The sequence below is a fragment of the Muscardinus avellanarius genome (genome assembly GCF_963383645.1).
Source record: "Muscardinus avellanarius genome assembly, chromosome: 11".
Taxonomy (NCBI): domain Eukaryota; kingdom Metazoa; phylum Chordata; class Mammalia; order Rodentia; family Gliridae; genus Muscardinus; species Muscardinus avellanarius.
The window spans coordinates 105,999,233-106,022,598 of record NC_137797.1 but is presented as its reverse complement, the minus strand read 5'-3'; the positions used below and the strand labels follow the sequence as shown (position 1 = coordinate 106,022,598).

The window sequence follows — 23,366 nt, the reverse complement described above, 5'->3', positions numbered from 1 at the left end:
TCAGAAACCTAGTAAGACCCTATTTCAAAACAGAAAAAGCAAACAAACAAACAAAAGATCTGGTGATATAGTTCAGAGATAAAAGGTAGAATGGTCCTGAGTTCAACCCCCAGGATAAAAAGAAAAAGAGGAAGGAAGGAAGGAAGGAAGGAAGGAAGGAAGGAAGGAAGGAAGGAAGGAAGGAGAAAGAAGACTATTGCAGAGAGTTGGAGACATTTGATGACATTCTGAGAAGCTGAACAGGGATATCTCTTTGTGTCTTGATTCAAGAGCTCTTTGCAAAGTGCACACTTTGGAATCAAGTGGAATCCTGACTCTTCTACTGCTTTCAGCTCTACAGAAGGCCCTCGCCAGCACCTTCCCTGTGCTAAGTAGCGCTGGGATCCAGGCCTGCAATCAGAATGAATCAACCTCCCCACATGCCCCAGATTTCTCTTTCTCTGTGATCCCTTGTCATTTCTGGTCTTTCTGGATCATAAAATCTCAAGCTTTTTGATGTACGTTGAAGTCGTTCTTAAAGACACGCTATGTCAACTTTGATCCTCAACTCACAGAACTGGATTTTTCTATCTCAGAGAAAAATCTTGCCCGACAACCACCTTCAGCGGAGAGGTGCCACTCTTTATAACTGTGCCCCATGGGAAAGGGTTTCTGACTGTATCATATTGCTCTCTTAAGAAACAAAATTTATTTTTAGCAAACTTCAGTTAAGCCTGTGCTATTTTTAGGTTCATTCATTTAGGCAGCTATAAGCTTATTAAGAAAATGTTTCCATTGCTTAAAATATTTCAGAAATATACCTTCTTTAGAAAACATCTTTATGGATAATTTGTTAGACTTTCTTAGTTATTTTTGGCATGCCATTTATAAACTCTGTGGTTTGGGGAAGATAGTTCAAATCTCATCAATCGCGGTTTACTCAACTGTAAAGAAGACTAGTAATCGATCCATTACTGGTTTTAGTGACTGTCAAACAGAATAAACTCTAATAGTAATGCAGATCTATTAAGAATGATTGTGAACCGCTTCTACGAGGATACTTGCTTGTTTTGCCTCGTCGGGATGCATAATTCCTCCCTCCTTTGCCATTTGTGCTAACTGTCTGACAACTCTCCCTCTCCCATCCCTCTCTTTGGGGACAGACCGATTAGCCACAGGAAAAGGCCTCCAATACAAAAGAAGCTGGGAAAACAGACTGAGGCTCAGAGCGGGCACATATGGAAGCTGACGAGCAGATAGAACTTTAATTGTGTGCTGGCTCCCTGCTGTAAATGCCCTCAGTTGATAAGAGAGGCCTAATTGGCTGAACACTGTAAGTGTAAATTGCCAGAGTGGAATTGCCGCGGAGCAGGAGCCGTGTGTATGCACAAAACGCATTGTGGGCTTTGCAATTTAGCCTGTCGCTAAGTGGAAAATCAAACGCCGAGTTTCCAGCTCAGTAGCTTTGCGCCTCTTTTCTTTCTAACCATATGGAAACACCGGAGGCTTAAAAATCCTCACGATGGACCAGAACGCTGAGCCGCGGGCTGCTTTGGCAGCTGTCCAAGGAGCTGCCTGCCCGATATTTCCACGGCAAGATAATCCGGGAATAAAAACGGACTTAGGACCGCATCCTAAGCAGCGAGCAGCACCCACCAGAACTCTGTCTGCCCACCAGCGACCGGATCACATCGGCACAGAGACTCACACGGATTCCTGCACCAAGACAGGTACCTGAGGGCGCCCTAGTAACTGGGGTCCTAGCGTGTGCGCAGTCGCAGTCTCAACCCCCCACCACGGGCTCAAGCCTCAGAGCACTCTCCTCGCGCATCCTGCCTGTCCCCTACTAGTAATCAGTGCCTGTACACTGTCCTCCTAAATTGGAGCCTGCTTCTGTGGCTAACCCCTGCTACCTTGCCAGAGCCTACCCTCCAGGCTGCAAAAGCACTGGGAGACCCGGAAATCTCCTTGGGGCACCTCCAGCCTCTACGTCCCGCGGGACGCAGAGACCATTGCTGGACACCGCACACTGGACCCTTGAGCACCTACCCTGCACCCCTGGCCCACCGCGGGGTATTCCCAACCTCCTGGTAGCCAGATGCTTAGTTCTAAGTGAGAACACAGCTCAATACACCTTGGAAGAACATACCAGCAGCAATAGACAGCTGCACCCACTCTCACTAGGGTCCAGTATTAACAGTGCATCCAGCCTGCACTCTTGGAATAGGCAGAGCTCTGGCAGTAAGTGTGGCCACCCAGGAACCAGCATTCATTTGCCCAGGGCACATCTTGGGACCACACCGGCTAGCCCAGCTGGAATTTCCAGAGACACAAGAAAATCCATCGGGCCACAAAATCTGCTCAGGACCTCAGGGGGAAGTTCCAATTACACTTTAGTCACTCTCCACCCCTGCTGTAGGGAAGCACAGGCTGGAGGCGAGGGTGGTGAGTGCAGATGTGCTGACCACAGGTTAGAATTTCGCAGAATCTGTGAACTGTACAGAATCAAATAACAGTGAAACCAGACACCCGGACACATAAACCTAAAGCAGCTAAAGGAGAAAAAGGTGTCCAAACACCCAGAGTGACTTAAGAAGATAAAAATAGAGTACAAAGAAAACTAAGAGACATTGGACGGTATCCTGAAAGCTACCAAGCAATCAGATACGCACATATTATATGGACCTGACCCCATATGCGTAAATAAGGAGGACTGTTTGTTTTACTTTTAATGTGGATGTTATGTTTTCTTTTGCTTTTAAAGTGCTTTTGTTTTAGTATGGTTATTGCTGATTTCTTTTTTTTCTTCTTTTAATCCAAACTTCTCTTACTTTAACTTGTTGTTTTATATATATATACATTGGATAGTTTGCCTTATTTTTTTATTTCACACAGCTGCTAGTTCCTTTTATTTTATTCCTCTTCCTTTTTCCTCTCTCTTCCCTTTTCCTTCCTTTTCTTTCATTCTCCTCCTTTGATTGGTTTACCTTCCTTTTTCTTGGATTACATAATAGTCTTGGTATCTTGAGGGGATTCTTTTTTTTTTTTTTTTTTTTTTTTTTTTTTATGTCTGTCTGCTCCTACCAGCATCCCTATTTACAAACCTTCCCACACTAACCTACATACATTTCTCCCCCAAAACTTTTCCCCATAATATACCTCATGGTTTAAAACTCAAAGTATTTTTTATATCCATAACTACTCTACTAACAACAAGAGTCCTAGTAGTTAACTCTCTCTCATTCATAGCAAGTTATTACTTTATCATACTTAAAGTCCTTCTCAACCTAACATATCCTCCACCTAATCTGACTCCTTTACCCATCACCCCAGCTCCTCCCACATCACCCACTTTCAACACTGGAAAGGCTCAGCTGACTGGCCGATACTCCTAAACTCCTAATATTAAGATTTGACTAAACACATTACTCACGAACGATGGGTAGAAATCAGAAAAACAGGACAGAGAACACTATAAATATGAGAACCAGGAGTTATGAAGAGACAGCAGAAATCACGAATACTGACCTACTAGAAATGCAAGAAGGGGAGTTCAGAATCTTGTTGTTCAATATGATGAAAGGTTTTAAAACAAGTATAGAGGAGGTTAAAGATGAAATAGAAACACTAAAAAAGAATCAGAAAGAGGTCTGGAATGAAATGAAAGAGGCAATAAGTGAAATGAAGACAGCAATAGAAAGAAACTCTGGAAGATTAGATGAAATGGAAAACAGAATATCAATATTAGAAGACAGTACATCCCAAACCGAAAACACAGTCAGCGATATACAGAAATCTTTACAGCAACAAAACCTAAACATCCAGCAATTATGGGATAATATGAAGCGCCCTAATTTACGGATAATAGGCATTGAGGAAGGGATAGAGGTACAGACCAAGGGCATATGTAATATCTTCAAGGAAATAATCTCAGAGAATTTTCCAAATATGGAAAGAGACTTGAATCTTCAAGTACAGGAGGCATACAGAACTCCACTGAGACAGGACCAAAGAAAAACCACTCCACGCCACATAATAACCAAATTGACCAGCATAGAGGCCAAGGAAGGAATCTTAAAAGCAGTGAGAACAAAAGGACAGGTGACATATAGAGGCAAAACAATAAGAATCACCCCAGACTATACAACCCAGGTCAGGAATGCTAGGAGAGACTGGTACGACGTGATTCAGACCCTGGAAGAACATAACTTCCAGCCCAAATTAATCTATCCAGCAAAACTACTATTCAAGATCAATGGGGAAGTCAAAGTCTTTCAGGATAAACAGAATCTCAAAAAATTCATGAATTCAAAGCCAACACTGGAGAAAATTCTTAAAGAAATAAATCATAAGGAAGAAAAAAGAAGCAGACTCCAGAATCAGAGAAGAGAGGAAGTTAATAAGTGGGCCATTTAAGTAAAGAAGAAAGATCACAACACCCAAGAGTAGACAGAACACAAAATGGCAGAAAACAAAAAGCATATTTCAATAATATCACTTAATGTCAAAGGACTTAACTCACCAATCAAAAGACATAGACTGGCAATGTGGATTAGGAAACATAATCCAAACATATGCTGTCTGCAAGAAACTCACCTCACAGCCAAAGACATTCACAGGTTGAAGGTGAAAGGATGGAAAAAGATATACCATGCCACCAGTGACCGAAAAAGAGCAGGGGTAGCAACCCTGATATCCAACAAAACAGACTTTAAAATAAAACACATCAAAAGAGACAAATCAGGGCACTTCCTTTTATTAAAAGGAACAATACACCAAGAAGATATAATGATAGTAAATATTTATGCCCCAAATGTGGGTGCAACCACATTCGTAAAACAAACCCTTCTGGACATAAGATCCCAAGTAGACCCAAATACAATAATTCTGGGAGACTTTAATACGCCTCTCACACCACTGGATCGATCTTCGAGGCAAAAGATGAGTAAAGATGCTTTAGAACTAAAGGAAACCATAAACCAAATGGACCTAATAGACGTTTTCAGAGTATTTCAACCAGGAACTACAGAATACACTTTCTTCTCAGCAGCCCATGGAACCTTCTCCAAAATAGATCACATCCTGGGACACAAAGAAAATACCAGCAATTTCAAAAAATGTAATATAATCCCATGCATCTTTTCAGACCACAATGGAATAAAAGTAGAAATCAACAACAGGAAACTCGAAAGAAAGTATTCAAATTCATGGAGAATGAATGATACACTACTAAATGACGAATGGGTAAGAGCAGAAATTAGGGAAGAAATAAAGAAATTTATGGAAACAAACGAAAACAGAGACACAACCCACCAAAACCTATGGGACACCATGAAGGCAGTACTAAGAGGAAAGTTTATCGCATTGAGTGCCCACATAAAAAGGATGGAGAACCACCAAGTAAAGAACCTAATGAAACAACTCAAGGATCTAGAAATTCTGCAACAATCCATTCCCAAAGCCAGCAGAAGACGAGAAATCATCAAAATTAGAGCAGAAAAAATGAAATAGAGAACAAAAAAACAATTCAAAGAATCAATAAAACAAAAAGTTGGTTCTTTGAAAAGATTAATAGAATTGATAAACCCCTGGCCAACCTAACCAAAAGAAAAAGAGAATCAACTCAAATTACCAAAATTAGAAATGAAAAAGGAGATATCACCACTGATAGTGAAGAAATTCAAAACATTATCAGAAACTACTTTAAAAATTTATACTCCAATAGATTTGAAAACCTGGATGAAATTGACAGATTTCTAAACACAGTTAACCTTCCTACACTCAACCAAGAGGACATAGCAAGCCTAAACCAACCAATAACAACCAAAGAAATAGAAACGGCAATAAAAATTCTTCCACCAAAGAAAAGCCCAGGCCCAGATGGGTTCCCAGCTGAATTCTACAAAACCTTCAGTGAACAACTAATACCAATACTTCATAACACGTTCCGGGAAATTGAAAGAGATGGAACTCTTCCAAATTCCTTCTATGAGGCCAGTATCACATTAATCCCCAAACCAAATAAAGATACCTCAAGAAAGGAAAACTACAGACCAATATCCTTAATGAACATAGATGCAAAAATTCTAAACAAAATACTAGCTATACGCATTCAAAACTATATCAAGAGAATAATTCATCACGACCAAGTCGGTTTCATCCCAGAAAAACAAGGCTGGTTCAACATACGCAAATCAATACATGTTATTCACCACATAAATAGAACCAAGAACAAAAACCACATCATCATAGCAATAGATGCTGAAAAAGCATTCGACAAAATCCAACACCCATTTATGTTAAAAACACTGCAAAAAATTGGGATAGAAGGAAAGTACTTCAACATCATCAAGGCAATATACTGCAAACCCAAAGCCAACATTATATTGAATGGGGAAAAACTGCAAGAATTTCCACTACAGTCAGGAACAAGACAAGGATGCCCACTTTCACCTCTCCTTTTCAATATAGTCCTTGAGACTCTTGCTGCAGCAATCAGACAAGAGAAGGAAATTAAAGGAATCCACATAGGAAGAGAGGAAGTGAAATTATCCTTATTCGCAGATGACATGATCCTTTACCTGGAAGACCCAAAGAACTCAACCAAAAGACTTCTGGAGCTGATCGACAAATTCGGCAAAGTCGCAGGTTACAAAATCAACCTAAAGAAATCAGTGGCCTTTCTTTATGCCAACAACGAATCCACAATGAAGGAAACAAAAACAACAATTCCATTCACTATAACCTCAAAACCAATAAAATACCTAGGAATAAACCTAACCCAAGATGTAAAAGACCTCTACAACAAAAACTATAAAACATTAAAGAAAGAAATAGAAGAAGACCTTGGAAGATGGAAAGATCTCCCGTGCTCATGGATAGGCAGAATAAATATCATCAAAATGGCCATTCTGCCAAAACTGATCTATAGGTTCAATGCAATTCCCATTAAAATACCAGTGACATTCTTCAGAGACCTAGAAAAATCAATCATGAACTTCATATGGAGAAAGAAAAGACCTAGAATAGCCAAAGCAATTCTCAATAACAAGAAACACGCAGGAGGCATTATAATCCCAGACTTCAAACTATACTATAGAGCAATAGTAGTAAAAACAGCATGGTACTGGCACAAAAACAGATATACTGACCAGTGGATTAGAATAGAAGATACAGAAACAAACCCACACATCTTTAGTCAATTAATCTTTGACAAAGGGGCCAAACACATACGCTGGAGAAAAGACAGCCTTTTCAACAAGTGGTGCTGGGAGAACTGGCTAGCCATTTGTAAAAAGATGAATCTAAACCCCTATATCTCACCTAACACAGGAATCAACTCAAGATGGATCAAAGACTTAGAAATTAGACCTGAGACGGTGAAGTTAGTAGAGGAGAACATAGGTTCAACACTACAACATATTGGCACAGGCAGTAACTTTCTCAACAAAACCTCCAAAGCTCAGGAAATTAAAGCAAGAATAAACAAGTGGGATAACATTAAACTAAAAAGTTTCTTCTCCTCAAAGGAAACTATCAATAACCTAAAGAGGAAGCCTACAGAATGGGAAAGGATCTTTACCAGCCACCATTCTGATAGGGGGCTAATATCCAGAGTATACAAAGAGCTCAAAAGGCTCTACACCAACAAAACAAACAACCCAATCAAGAAATGGGCAAATGAACTAAATAGACACTTCACAAAAGAAGAGATACAAAGGGCTAATAGATACATGAAAAGATGTTCTTCATCACTGGCCATCAGGGAGATGCAAATCAAAACTACACTGAGATTCCATCTAACCCCAGTGAGAGTAGCAAGCATAAAGAAATCAAACAACAACAAATGCTGGCGAGGATGTGGGGAAAGAGGAACTCTTTTACACTGTTGGTGGGAGTGCAAACTAGTTCAGCCACTATGGAGATCTGTGTGGAGATTCCTAAGAAAAGTGGGAATAGATCCTCCATATGATCCAGCTATACCACTCCTGGGTATCTTTCCAAAAGGGTTGAATTCAGAGAAATACAGCAACATATGCATACCTATGTTCATAGCAGCACAATTTGTAATAGCCAAAATATGGATCCAACCCAGATCACCATCAACAGATGAATGGATAGCAAAACTGTGGGAAATACACACAATGGAATTCTATTCAGCCATAAAGAAGAACAAAATTTTATCATTTGCAAGAAGATGGAAAGCCCTGGAAAGCATCATGTTAAGTGAGATCAGCCAAGCACAGAAGGAGAAGATACACATGTTTCCTCTAATATGCCCAAACTAGAAAACACAAAGGATACCAGTAGGACCCCAGATATTAGAGGGGAAATACTAGCTAAGTTTTAATGGAAAGATAGGAGAGGAGAAAGGCCGATCTTGATTAAGGAGCATCTTCACCTGAACATGTGTAAAATTATGAATAAGACATGGTTAACCTGGCCAACCATTGGTGGGGGGGGGGAGAAAACGGGGGCGGGGGGAGAGGGCACCAAATATAGTGTAAATGTATACTATTTATGTTCAATAAAAAAAATTGTTAAAAAAAAAAAAAAAAAAATCCTCACGATGGCAAAGTGCGGGGGTGATGTGGCCTGAAACCAACGCACGTCACTGTCGCGTTCCCTTTTGCCACTTTGGTTTCTAATATAACCTATCACCTTTTTTCTTTCTAGACTACAGAGTTGAATGGTGGTCCTCCCCCCCGCCCAGTGATAAATTCTAACCCGCAGAATCTCTGACTGTGACCTTATTTGGGGGGAAATCAAGAGGGGGTCTTTGCAGCTGTAGCTCATTAAGGATCGCACGTGGGCTCGTCCCGGAGCAGAGATGAAGGTCATGGAAATATGGAGATGGAGACTGAAGTGACAGAGTTGCCACTTGGAGCCACCTAAAGCTGAGAGAGGAGGAGGGTGTCCCCACCCCCACCCCAGAGCTTCAGAGGAAATGTGGCCCTGCTGGCCCCTTGGTTTCGGACTTCCAAGGTCTCAATAGTTATGAGAATAAATTTCTGTTGATTAAGCCAGTAAGACCATGGTAATTTGCTACAAAGGCCCTAGATCTCGCAAAGTCACCCAACCCCAAAGCCGATTCTGTTCCGCTGGCCACATTTTAAGGTCACACAGCTGGGGAAGCAGGCCCAGACCACGTGGGATACCAGTCACCTCTGACCTACAGTCCACCCTGCACCAGGATGATACCATTTCAGCTACTTCCATGGGCAACAATGCTATTCTCAAATAAGGTCACATTCTGAGGTCCTGACAGCTTAGGGCTTCAAGGTATCTTTGGGAGGGCTACAGTTGAGTCCCTAACAGGTGACCTAGGCAGAGTAGTCGGTGTACAGTCATGATGGGAATCAGAAGTGGATAATGGAAGATGTAATATGAAGGAAATCAGCCTCCAGAATGTCTAGCAATGATCAGCAGGGCCCTGGGTTCTGGCACATGGCTAGAGGTGGCATTTCTTCTGGTGGACGTATTACTAGGATAGGCACTTGGAAACAGACATCAAAATCTGGGAAGGAAGGACAGAATACCTCAAATCTGACAGCAAAGACCCCCTGGCAGAAGAACTGTTGGAGAAGATATAAAGCAATCTTTTCCTTTTGCAGTACTGAGGCTAGAAGCCAGAGCCTCCCTTTGCTGGGCAAGCCCTTGACCACTGAGCTACATCCCCAGCCTGAGGTAAGGTGTCTCAATAATAACTGTAGATGGGTGGATCTCCAGTGATCTGGCTGAAACACAATCAAAGTGTCTGCAAAAAGGGGGCTACTGCCAGAAATCAAATATCATCACTTATGGACCGGTTGGCAAAATTCTGTAGTTTTAATTTGAGCTTTTATAGCCACATTTCTGAACAAAGACGGTGAAGACTTTTGCTAACATCCTGGTCAATCACAAAGCCCAGAAATAGGATAAGCAACATGGAATGTGTGTTGTGAGATCTCACACTTCAAGCTCTGCAGTCTGGTGTTTTATTTTCAAAACCTTTCTCCTATAGGCTGTCAAAAACGAGGGGCTCGAGCCCAGTGTGGTGGCACACGCTTGTCATCCCAGCATTTGGGAGACTAAGACAAAAGGATTGTGGTTCACGGCCAGCCTCAGCTACTTAGTGAGGCCTTTTGCAGCTCAGTGAGACCCTGATTCAAAATAAAGAAAAAAAATAGGGCTGGGGTGTAGCTCAGAGGTAGAATGCCCCTGGGTTCCATCCCCAGTACTGAAAAAAAAGAAGAGGAGTTGATTTCAATCCCATAATCCTATATCTTCTTAAAGAATGATGGATTTTTTTTTTTTTTTGGTCAGAGGCTAATCAATCTTTTCAGAAGATACAAAATGAACTGCTGAGTGGAAAATAAATTTATTCAGTGAGCACAAATTAGCAACTTGTATAGCTTTATGTGTGACTTATAGCTGTATTGGTAATCTATGTAAGTCTAGACAGTAGTTTCACTTGCATAATGCTTATAAATGATGCAGTTGTTCAGTGTGTGTGTATTATCTTTCAATGTCAGTGTCAAAATGAATACAAGGAGTATAAGTGCTCATCTACATGGAACAAAAACTGCTTAGCTATTGGATTCGGCCAGCCTCAGCTGATTCCTCCATCTTGCTCTCTTCTTGGGTTCCCCGTAGAAATGGGAATATTTTCCCCCTTAAGTCATGCTAGCTATTGATACATTTCAGGAAAACTGGAGGGCTGCTGTATGAGTGGTCTGACATATACCCAGAGATCAAGCCCAGGAGCGCAATGCTTCTTTGAAAGTGGCTGGAAACTGTGACAGTAAACCTGAACACGTCTCTCTGGGGGGAGATGAGGGTTTTCAGCGCCTGAAAATTTCAAGTGAAGCAGGAAGCAAGACCGGGGGGCCAGTGCTTGAGAGAATGTTGGTCCTAAACACACCATCTAAGCCTGTGATGAAAAAGACTTCCAGAGTCAGGTGGCTTCTTCCAAATAGAACATGCATACCAGATAGAGACCTGGCATCTGACAAATTACCACCTGAGTAGTTCCAGAAGCCTAAAGAACCCGAAGCCATTAGCATCCAGGATGTAGGTGTGCAAATAAGGTCCAACTTTATTTTTCCAACGAACTCATTTCTGGCTACATCCTGATATAAGATCTTAGACTAAAAAAAAAAATGCGTGCTAAAAAAAAAGCGTTGGCAACTTTTTTCTTTTTCTGCAAAAATCGTGTTGCCCTATTACTTTCAAGGAGGAAAATAAATATTTCCAGTGAAAAAAAATGAAAGCATGCAAAACAGTGTTAGCTACCATGCGAGGACTTCTGTGGCTATGGGGGCCCTGCCCCAGCCTGTGGCATTCCCAGGAGGCAGAGGTGCCATAGGTCCCACTACCGTGTAGTGCGGAGCTGCAAGAGGAACAGGCTGAGACTCCTCAAGGTGAAACAGGCCTCAGCCGGCTCTTGTAACCCTGCACCCCGGTTTCTCAGTATCCAGTGATGGCTTCTCCCATTATTCTATTCGCATCTCCTCTTTCCTTCCCCTATTTGGGCCACCCAAGCTGTGGCCGAGTGGTCAAGGGTTGAGGACCTGCATTCTGAACCACCTAGGGGAGGCATCCTTGTTTTTAGGGACCAGGACCAGGACTCCAATACAAACCCAACCGCTCCCACACCCTCCCCCAAAAAGAAGGTGGGGGAACCTTCTACCCAACTCACCTCAAACTGGAGAGAAAACTTATAGTCGGAGTCTTTGGCCATGTCCTTGATGTAGGAGTCAAAGTCATCCAACTGAACTGGGCTTTGTCAAACACAAAGAAATGCAGGTTTAAAAAATTCCATTGACCAGTATTATTTATTTCTCTTTATATAATATATATTATATATATTTCTTTGCTGGGGAAGAGGAGTTTTACTTCTCAAAGAATGGTACTTACTTTTGTATTTTTGATGAACATTGCCAGCTTCTAATACATTATAATTTTTAAAAAGGAGCCTAGATGCCACACTTCTTGGAGGTATTTGGCTCTTACTCTAGCAATAAAATCAGTTACATGCCTATAACACACACACACACACACACACACACACACACACACACGCACGCATATACATACGTGTTGTTTCTAGGAAACTGTAGAACATGGACAAGAATAAAGGATTAGATTCCAAAGGCCTATTTGAGTTATGGTTTACTGTTCTTTTTTTACAATATGGTTCTGAGGAATTACCTAATATTTTAGAGATTCATCATTGTCACTGATAAAATGTTATAGTTATGGATTGGGTTGGATTGGATTGGATTCTAAAGGCCTATTTGAGTTATGGTTTCCTGTTCTTCATTCACAATGTGGTTCTGGGGAATTACCTAACTCTTCAGAGATTCATCATTATTATTGATAAAATGCTACGGACATACCTACCTCACAGGGATGACACGGACCGTGTAAAGAAACTTAGGGATCTAAACAGCTTTGCAAACACAAAGATTTGCTCTGGTGGCTGGCCACAGCATCTGCAGAGCAGGCGCCTGGGCTGTGCAATGGAGCACTTGTTCAGAAGGCTCCCTGGGTCTCCTGAGAGAGCTGTATTTACAGGCTCGCACATCTACCAACGAACTGAAACGGCTCAGAGGTAGAATCTCAGACTTTCTTACCTCTTTTGGTGAATAGGACTTATGTTCTGTAGTTTTCTGGAGCTGCTTATTTTTTTTTCTTTTCTTTTTTTTCTTTTTTGAGGTACTGGGGATGGAACCCAGATTCTACCTCTGAGCTATGCCCCCAGCCCTATTTTTTATTCTTTATTTTGAAGCAGGGTCTCACTGAGTTGCAGAGGGCCTCACTAAGCAGTAGCTGAGGCTGTCACTGAACCACATCCTCCTGTCTCAGCCTCCCGAATACTGGGATTACAAGTGTGCACCATGCCCAGCAGGAGCTGCTTACTCCTTACAGAACTGACCTAAACAAGAGTGTTTTCTGCTTCTGTGCAATGACATACTGATGCGAACCTTTCAACCCGGGCTGGGTCCACTCACTTAACTTTTCCATTAATTGCGTGACCTGCTGCTCAGCTTATAGCCTTTGTGTTACTCTTAGTCCTATTTGAATAGATATTTGTTCAAAGTGATTGGTCGGGTCATTGCAGTAGATTAATGTAAAGATTTTAGTAGATACTAAGAGGCATTAAATCTCCCAGATAATGCATTTAAACTTTAATTCTTCCCTTTTGTTGTTTTAGGGGTTGAATCCAGGAGCATTCCACCTCTGAGCTACACCTCCAACCCTTTTTATTTTTTGAAACAGGGTCTGGCTAGGTTGCTGAAGAAAGTCTTGCTAAATTGCTGAGGCTGGTCTTGAACCTGCGATCGTCCTGCCTCAGCCTCAAAAGTACTGAGATTACAGGCGTATGCCATCATGCCCATCTTAAACTTTAATGATTTTGTTTCTTAATAACAATAACAATGATGATTCATATTCATAAAACACAAATGTCCACGTATGTTGTCTTGCTTGGTTGACCTTCCCCCCAGGTGAACATGGATAGTACTATCGCTGTTCTCCTCATGGGAGAGCCAGGGCAGGACTTTGACTGGAACCAGGGGAGGGGAGCCCTAGTTCAAAGCTTCCCCCATTTGCAAACTTGCTGTTTTAGCAAAAGCAAGGCTAAAGGGGCCGCTGTCCTGGGATGAAAGACACGAGGATGACGCCCTGTAGCTGCGCTCCTTTGGCAGGACGCAGAGCTTGCAGCTGGGCTAGACCCTTCCAGTTTTCATTCCTAATTAGGAAAACACAGGAGCATACTGAGGGAAGGGAAATCTCAGAAAATAGGTCTGGGTTAGAAAAAGAAAAGTCAAGCCGAGTGTGGTGGCACACTCTTGTAATCCCAGCCTTAGAGAGGCTGAGACAAGAGGATTGTGGTTCACGGCCGGCCTCAGCTGCTTAGTGAGGCCCTTTGCAACTCAAAATAAGGAATAAAAAATAGGGCTGGAGATGTAGCTCGGAGGTAGACTATACCCGGATTCCATCCCCAGTACCACAAAAAAAAGAAAGAAAGAAAGAAAGAAAGAAAGAAAGAAAGAAAGAGAGAGAGAGAGAGAGAAAACAGGACCCAAACTGGGTGTGGTGGTGCACACTGGTAATCTCAGTACTTGGGAGGCTAAGAGAGGAGGATCACAGGTTTGAGGCCAGCCTCAGCAACTTAGTGAGAACCTCAATGCCTTAGCAAGACCCTGTTCCAAAATAAAAAATAAAATAGGTCTGGGGGTGTGGCGCAGAGATTGAATGCCCCTGGATTCAATCTGTACTATCAAAAAGAAAAAAAAAAAAAAAAAAAAAGAACCAAGGGGCCATGTTGGTGCTGGAACATCTGGAGAAAAACCAAAAGAGAAGGGAGAAAAGAGCTGGGCAGCACCGGGAAGAGGCTTCTGAAGGAGGAGGGAAGAGGGAGGACTCGGAGACACAGGAAGAAGATGGTTTGATGTGAGGTTTCTGGCTTGCGGGCAAGTCCCACTGCTTCTAAACTCTACCAGTCTCCTTTTCGGGTCCTGCAGAATCGTCTTTCTTGTGTCTGCCCAGGTCTTCGGGGGGAACAGCTCTCTCCTTTTACCCCAAGTGCCACGGTCTGTGCCCCTCGAGCTCGCTTACCCACCCAGCCCACTTCGCGAACCACAAAGATTTCCTGTTTGGGTCAAATATTCCTTCCAGGGGGCAGTACCTCTCTTGTGCCGAGGCAGGTCTTGTGGAATGGGTGCAGATTTGAAACAACTTAGGGGAAACAGCCTCTACCAGGCACTGTACAATGATAGGCCGTTCAAAGCGAAATAAAAATATTTTGACATCAGGTTTCTTTCTAATTATATTATAGCTCACTCAGGGTTACGGTTTCATGAGCAGAGGCGTCAGAGACCTGGATGGATTCCCCCGATCGCCTCCGTGTACAAGTGAACCCATGCGCTCGGCAAGTGTCAAGAACTCACTAGCTCCATTTGTAAGACTCTCCACTCTTATGGGGAGTTTTATCTAAGAAAAGACCTGGAGGGAAAAAGCTAATAGTGTTTGGGGATTCATCGATGGTTCATTCCCTTCCTCCAGAATCATAATTCTCGTGACTTCACAGTTCGAAAGGGAAGTGAGACCAGAGGCTAGCCAGAGCGATTATCTTTCCTATGTATTATAAGGCTTTCCGAGAGATTATCTAAGCATTTAATAAAACATTAAAAAAAGTAAGAACCTTTCTCTGAAAAAAAAAAAACCACTTGATTTCAAAATACCAAACAGCAAGGGTTTTTGTATCCTTTTGATGTGGTAAAACAATAGATTTTCATATTTTAGAATTCTATACTTCCCCCTAACCCCCTCACGAGACTTTTATAGCCCCTAAAAATCTTATTCTTTTTTTCTCAGAGTGTGTGTGTGTGTGTGTGTGTGTGTGTGTGTGTGTGTGTCACTGGGGATGGAACTCAGGGGCCTTCTACCTCTGAGCTACATTCCCAGCCCTATTTTTTATCCTTTATTTTGAAACAGGGTCTCACTAAGTTGTGGAGAACTTCCCTAAGTAGCTGAGGCTGGCTACGAACCTGTGATCGTCCTGTCTCAGCCTCCCAAGCACTGGGATTACAAGTGTGTGCCACCACGCCGTTCTACCCATGTCCGTAAGCACAGTGATGTTTTGTTTAGCTATCACAATATAAACTTATACCTCTTAAGCATTCATTCTATTTGAAATAAGGCAGTCTTTTTAATTTCAAAGGTTACAATCATTATGATGACAATATTTTTAAACAAAATAGTTATTAAAAACTTACCTAGTCAGTTTCCTTTTCTTTAAGCCATTTTTACTCCTGAGAGATTAAAAAAAGACAAATTTATCTGAGGAAAAGAATTGATTACTATAAAGATTAAACCTGAAAAGCTTTAAGTAATTACATCAGGCACCTCAAATTTATTTAATTTTCATTAAACATATCTCAGGTTTGTTCAATTTTTTTCCATAAAAGAGAAGATAATGACAATCACTTTGGGTTCATTTCTAAAAATTATTAGAGTGAAGTAACATACCTGCACTTTATATATTTCATATTTGCCCCAAACTGAATTCGAGAAATATTACCTTTAACTCCTGAAAATTTAAGTTGCTGAAGTATTTTGTAAATATGTAAAAGTATCTACTACATAACGGCTCCAGGTTTTGCAGTCAAGAAAGAAGAGTTGGGGGTTAGAAGAGATAACTGAAGGTTCGATGGCTCAGTGTTGGTTTTTTAAGGACTAAAATAACCTTTTCTGAAGTTTTCTTATGAGATATGAATTTGTGCGGTGTGGACATGGAACTTATGTAAACTCTCCTATGGCATTGTTCTGACTCTTTTGAACTAGAAGTTGTAAGCCGTCTGAAGAATTGGACCTATTACACTGTGTGGGGGGATACCGGGGATTGAACCTAGGAGTGTTCTACTTCTGAGCTATATCCCTCAGCCCTTTTAGGTTTTTGCTTTAAAGTAGGCTCTTGCTAAGCTGATGAGGCTGGTCTTGAGCCTGTGGTCCTCCTGTCTCAGCCTCCCAAGTACTGAGATTACAAGCGTGCAGTACCACGCCCGGCTACACACTTCTTAATTCATGATTAGTGCAGAAACTCAAACACAGAAAAAAAACTAACGCAAGCTTTGGGTAAACATTTAGGATAATCCTTTTCATGCAACAGGTAAGATAACTCACCCAAGTTACCAAATGCTAAGGTAGTATCTATTGAAACAGTTTATTGCGTTTTCTGGTTTTACTTAAATGATGAGTATTAGCGTGCAATTCAGTGTACAGTGATATAATAGTACACACTCGCTATAGGTAATATTTAAAGGAAGGTCTTTAAATATTTTTAATGAAGCGCACGCTTTTCAGAAAATAATAAGAAACTAGAGTAAATAACCAGTCGTGACATAAGTCGCCTTACGCACCCAAATGTTTATTAATACTTAAAATTGGGACTGTCTAGATACCTCCCCTTCCTGAAGGCCTTTAGCTAAAGGAAGCACCACTATCTCTGTGCTTTGAGCACACTTGGTAACTGGAGCCGTTCTTCTGTTGTAAGACAGGAGCACACACGCCCCCAGCCCCTGCACACCTGGAGCCTCCTCCCAGGGCCGAACAGTCAGTGAGCACAAAGTGGCGGTCACTAAATGCCTAGTGAAGGAAACACATCTCTGCCATGCTGTCCTCGGGATTTTACTTACTGATTCAATTAAAAAATGTGCTACTGCCCTTGGGCTTTTGAGCTCCTAGGGAAATGAGGCCTGTGAACAGAAGAAGGCTTGTGCCTCCAAGTGTGGGGCAGTTTTTATTTCTTCCCATTTCTAAGTGAAGACAGCCTGTTCATTCTTGCCTTTCCTGTCCCCCCCCCCCTTGTCTTCCAGACTTGAAATGTAGGGAGGATAAACATTCTAGTTTTTTCTCTGCCTCCATCTCTTCAAAAGCCAACTGGGATTGTGGATGTAGCTAGACTACATAGGTGTGTAAGAACCTAAAGAAATACCTATTGGCCATTTTTTATTGATCTCAGTTCTTATGATAGCAATTTAGTAATGTTAGGAATCCCACGTGTGTAGTAAGAGCCAATGACTTTGGTGGTTTTTCTTTTTCCCTTTTTTTTTTTTTTGGTACTGAGGTTGGAACCCAGAGGGCATTCTACCTCTGAGCTACACCCCCAGCCCTATTTTATTTTTATTCTTTATTCTGAAACAAAATCTCACTAAGTTGCCGACAACCTCACTAAGTAGCCGAGGCTGTCCAAGAACCACGATCCTCCTGTCTCAGCCTCCCAAGTACTGGGATTACAAGCGTGCGCCGCCACGCCCGTCTGACTTTGGTGTTTTATAAGGCAGAATGTCAGGAGAGGTGCCATCGGTGCTGGTACAAGCTGGAGGCGGCCGACACAGATTGCAGTGGAGACTGAACATAAAGAGGCTTTGCTATCCAAACAGACCGTAAGGGAGCCCGGGAAGAAGCAGATACATGTGAGAAAGTGACACTGAATAAATTCAGCGCTGAAATATTAAGCCGCTACTCTTCAACAGCTGCGAGGAGACCTCTCGTGGAGGAGAGACGCGTGTCTTTTTTTTTCTTCAATCTTTATACATCCGCGGATTGAGCTTTCAGTGTAATATAAAAGTCTACATCACGTATTCTGTATGACATGTTGTTCCCGTTAAGTGTATGCCTTCATGGTTTGTGTACAGTGTTCATTGTTCTATTTAGATTTTGCTGATACCAAATGTCCCTGCAGTGGAAGATGGTAGGATGGATTATAAGGCTCCGCAGTGACCTTGATAAAATTTTCTTACTTTTTAAAAAATTACTGCACCAATTGCAAGACTAAAGTAAGGAGAAAATTCACTTGTAAGTGTGTTAAGGCTTCATTAGCAATTTTAACTTTAGCACCTTATGGAAAGTGTGTGTGTGTGTGTGTGTGTGTGTGTGTGTGTGTGTGTGTGTGTATGTACCAGTGAAAAATCGTTTTTTTCCCTGTCTTTTCTTTTTCAGCACTGGGGGGGTTTATGTATGTATTTTTGGTGGTACTGAGGATGGAACCCTTCTACCTCTGGGCTACAATCCCAGAACTATTTTATATTTTATTTGGAAACAGGGTCTCTTAAGCCAGCGAGGCTGGCTTCAAACCTGCGCGATCCTCCTGTCTCTGCCTCCCAAGCGCGGGGATGACAAGCGTGCGCCACCATGCCCGGCAGCACTGGGGGGTTCAAGCCAGGGTCCTGGCATGCAAGACAAGCTCTTAGTCACTGAGCCTCATCCCTGTTCTGTTACAGTAATAATTATTGGTGACGTTTAAGATGTCATTTTTTTCTACTACACACGTTTCTAAATAACCAATACATAACACCCATTGGGCATGCGGTGCATGCGTGTGTACATGGGCTTGTACATTTTTTTACTGGGTGAGGTTCAAAACCCCAGTGACTTCAAGAAGGTAAGATGCCTTCATCAGACGTTCTTTCTGACTATGACAGACTTGGAAAACTGGCCACACTGGAATCCAATCCCCAAACTACGAGGCTCAGTAGAAACGCAGGATTTATAACCACTGAGACACAACACAACAAAATGTGAGTAGTCTCCCATTTTATACGCGCTACCTACTCTAGGGAGTAGTGCTCCTGGGACCTTGGTAAGCTCTTTCCATACAAAACATGCTTTAAGAGCATTGAAGTCAGAACTCTTTGCAGGATACCACGGGAGCCCACATGCTCCAAACTGATTCTGCTCCCACCCTGGGAAGAGATTTATGCAATACTCTCCGACACTCTTTATATTTCCACACCAAACTACCAGCCTTATCAGGACAGCTGTAGGACATCCACGGGAACGTGCCTCCAAAAAAGGGATGCTTTTGAGGGAAGCTGGACAGAGTGCTAGGAAGTGGGTGGTGAGCGGCTCTGTGCTTTGAGGCTTTTGTGAAGAGAAGAGATGAAATGTGAAAACAAACTCATACAAAGGAGTTGCCGGGGGGGCTGTTCAGCAGCTCAGAGCTGAGGGAACCGTCCACAAGTTAAGAGGTAGGCCCAGCAGCAGGGAATCTGAATGGTCCAGGGACTACTGAGCTTGAGGGACAGGAGCTATACATTTTCCCATATATATACATACATATACATATATACATACCTACATACACATATATACACATATATACACATATATACATACATACATATATGTATATACACATATATACATACATACATATATATATAGTGTGTGTATGTGTGTGTGTGGGGTACTGGGGTTCCTGGAAGCCCTTCTACCTCCGGGCTACACTCCCAGACATATTTTTATATTTTTATTTGGAAACAGGGTCTCTTAAGCCAGCGCGGCTGGCTTCGAACCTGCGCGATCCTCCTGTCTCTGCCTCCCAAGCGCGGGGATTACAAGCGTGCGGCACCACGCCCGGCTTCTTTTATATCTGATATAGCACAAGTTTAGGGCTCAGAATATAACTTATGTTCAATATATTTTCCCTGGTTGATATGGCTGACGTTTTCTGAAAGTGACAGGAAGCCCCATGATCTATTTTTCTTTTTCTTCTGCCTGGAGTTAACCATTTACAGTCTTGGGATGGGTCTTCTAAAACCTACTGAATCCCCCCTCCAACCCCGATAAACTGTATTTCACACTGTTTGATTGGTTCTGTGAACGGCAGCCCCAAGGGTTGCTGAAACTGGAAAAAGCATCGGAATGACCTTAAGAAAGACATGCAAATGATGAGCACAGGCTCACCTGACAGAAGCTTATAAAGTAACAGTGGGAAATTAGAAAGTCTGAGAAAATTAAGCAAGGAAATGAACGCGGCATCGCAGGCACCTTTCTTTTGTTCTCACTGAAATCTGCGGAGGACACTTTCTTTGCTGTAAGTATTCGAATGATAAGCAGAATCCCCGAGGACATCTGTAGTTGCACAGTTAAACGTCAAGGACATTTGAAGGTCAACACGGAGCCTCCCTGAACCACTGAACCACTCTGACCTAAAAGCTAGCTGATGCTGGAGTCGTAAAGGTTGATCCTGAAAACCAGAATAACAAGTACTGAACAGTGCTGGCTTTACCACAGATATAGCTCGGCTATCTCCTATCCTCTGGTTGCTTAAGGAAAATAATAAATCCCGTTATTAACGATCTCTACCATGAGAAAGGCCTTTCGTATACACTTATTCCATTGCGATTTGAGATCCTTGGTTCTGTCCTCCGTGTTTCTTTCCTCTGAAGAGTGGGGCGATGTTTGAGTGGTTGTCCTTTTGAACGAATGATTTTCCCGAATACTTTTCGGCTCCTCCTTCCCACCTCACCGTAGATCATTTTTGACAAACTATGAAGACAATGTGATTGCTTTCTTTGAAGTCCTTCTCAAGCTATCCACATTCCTGGATCTGTCTACACATGATTCATCACTCGAACACCACATACTAATACTTAAGGATAAGGATTTTCTCTATCAGTTCCCTGGTCAGTTGCTTTTGTTTCTCTTAATGGTTTAGGAAAATAAATCATCCTCTTGGATTGTTCAGTCTCAGAATTCAAGGTTGTTGTTGATGTTATTATTATTGTTTATTAGAAAAACACAAAAGGTGGGAACAGGGGGAGGACTCAACCACAACTGTGCCTTTATCACCCTGAAATTCGTCATGATGTATGAGTACAGTAAGAGAAAATAAAACAAAAAGGATATGTCTCGACGTATGATTGTTAAAGTGATTTAGAGGTCAATAATATAACAAAGGAGGTTGCTTTTCTATGGAAGAAGAGAATTTGGGCTCGGAACCTGGATTTCTTTAATTATTATTATTATTATTGTTATTTTTTTTTTTTTTTTTTGCGGTACCAGGGATGGAACCCAGGGGCATTCTACTGCCGAGCTACACCCCCAACCCTATTCTTTAGTCTTTCTATTTTTGAAACAGGGTCTCACTGAGTTGCGAAGGGCCTCGCTGAGTAGCTGAAGCTATCCGCGAACCGCAATCTTGGTCTCCACCTACCGAATACTCGGATTACAAGTGTGCACCACCACGCCTGGCTATTTTAATTATTTTTCTATTTTTTTATTGATGCATAGTCACTATACAGAAGAGTGAGTTTTACTGGGGTGTTTTAACACATGCATGTAACAATTTGATCAAATTCTGTCTCTGTTACTTTCCCTTGCCCTCCCATTCTCTCTCCCCTGGTCTTCTTCTTCTACTCTATTGGTCTCCATTCCATTTTCATAAGACCCCCCCCTTTTCCTCCTTTCTTTTTCCTCTAGCTTCCAGAGATGAGAGAAAATATGTACACGTGACTTTCTTAGCCTGACTTATTCTGCTTAACATGGTATTTCCCAGTTCCATCCATTTTCCTGCAAATGACATGGCTTTGTTCTTTATTTCTGAGTAAAACTCCATCGTGTGTATGGACCACATTTTCTTTTTTCATCCACCTGCTGATGGACACCTAGGTTGTCTCTACAACTGAGCTATTGTGAACTGTGCTGCTATAAATATGGGTATGTATATATCTCTATAGTATGTTGACTTTATCTCTATAGTAAGTTGACTTGAATTCTTTTGGATGGAACTGGAACCTAAATTCCATCCATTCATATCTCTCTCTCTCTCTCTCTCTCTCTCTCTCTCTCTATATATATATATATATATATATATATGTTCTCAAGACAGCAAATCTCCTAAAACTTCTATTTTCACATCTCTACAACAGGACTATAATACTCTATGCAAGAATATGCAAAAGGATGAACTAAGAAAACCATACAAGAAGCTTGAACATCCTCAGCTATTCAAAACCTAGTGAGTTAAAATTATTTTTTATAAAGAGCCTCCCCCCCCCAAATACAGAGTGTAAACTCTGGTTCCTCAGGCCGTCTGCATTTCTGCCTCTCTAGTGGACGGAGATGGGCAGTCGGAGGACATCCTTTACAGAGAGAGGACAATGGACTGACTGAATGAAGAACCCAGTGACATCTAGTGTTTACTGAAAGAGCAGCGTGTCGTGATGTAACAAGACGAAAACGTAACTGGAAAGATGTTACAGGCATCCTGGTACCATTAATTGCTTTAGTGCATTTAATATATGATTAATAATAACTTTAGATGCTGCCCAGTACATGAAATAATTGATTTGTTTTCTTTTTGCTTACTTTTCAAAAGCTAACTTAAAGAGTTGGTTAGGTAAACAGTAAAAAAAAAGAAAAAGTCACTTACCAAGGATTAATATAAAATGCCAAAAGATAATCAGTCCAAAGACAGGAAGGTAGCAGGGTTAAGAAAGCAAATATACTCCTACGCCTGTGAGCATTAATAGATAACAGATGTAAAGATGAAAAGTGGCCAGAGTTAGTAACATCAACTGCGAACAGATATCAGTCAATTACCTACTGGGATCAATTAATATGACAAGCACCTTAATTACAATGAAATATGATTCCACCCTGTGAAATCGAAATGGGAGCGCTTATACTCGGCACTGCTGACAAAATCAGTTCTTATTCACACTAAGCCTTATTTTATCATCAGGCAGATTTTGCTAACCTTATTTTCTGTCAATTAGCCTGCTATCAGGTGATTGCATTCTTTCATTCAGTTAAATGAGGCTCTAAAATACCTCATTAGTTATCTCATTCCTCCTTCTTAGATATCACCCTCCCAATACTTGAACCTATTTTAAGAAACCTTTATACCCTCATTTGAGAGCTAACGGCAGCTTGTGTGAGGAGACATAAATAGTCAGATTACTTACACCCATTCGGATGCACAGTGAACTTTGGGGCACACACTAAGTCGTCCTACTACATAGGCCTTTCTGCATTATTTTTAAATTGCTACAGAATTTCTAAGAACATTTCTTAAAACATGTATAATAGGACACTTGGGTATCAATAACTTA

General features: G+C 41.6%; 1 protein-coding gene across 2 annotated transcripts in view; it reads right to left on the bottom strand.

Moving 5' to 3' along the window:
* PTPRO (protein tyrosine phosphatase receptor type O) overlaps positions 1–23,366 on the bottom strand; it is a gene marked incomplete at both ends in the record, with an annotated part of 207,500 nt that overhangs the window by 19,958 nt on the left and 164,176 nt on the right. Inside the window, 3 exons of one of the 2 annotated variants that reach the window (XM_080705559.1) lie at positions 11,660–11,741; positions 15,744–15,779; positions 22,685–22,768. In XM_080705559.1, the coding sequence (XP_080561685.1) occupies positions 11,660–11,741; positions 15,744–15,779; positions 22,685–22,768 (202 nt within the window). The remainder of the gene's footprint in view (positions 1–11,659; positions 11,742–15,743; positions 15,780–22,684; positions 22,769–23,366) is intronic. The other variant, XM_080705560.1, reaches the window with a different exon arrangement.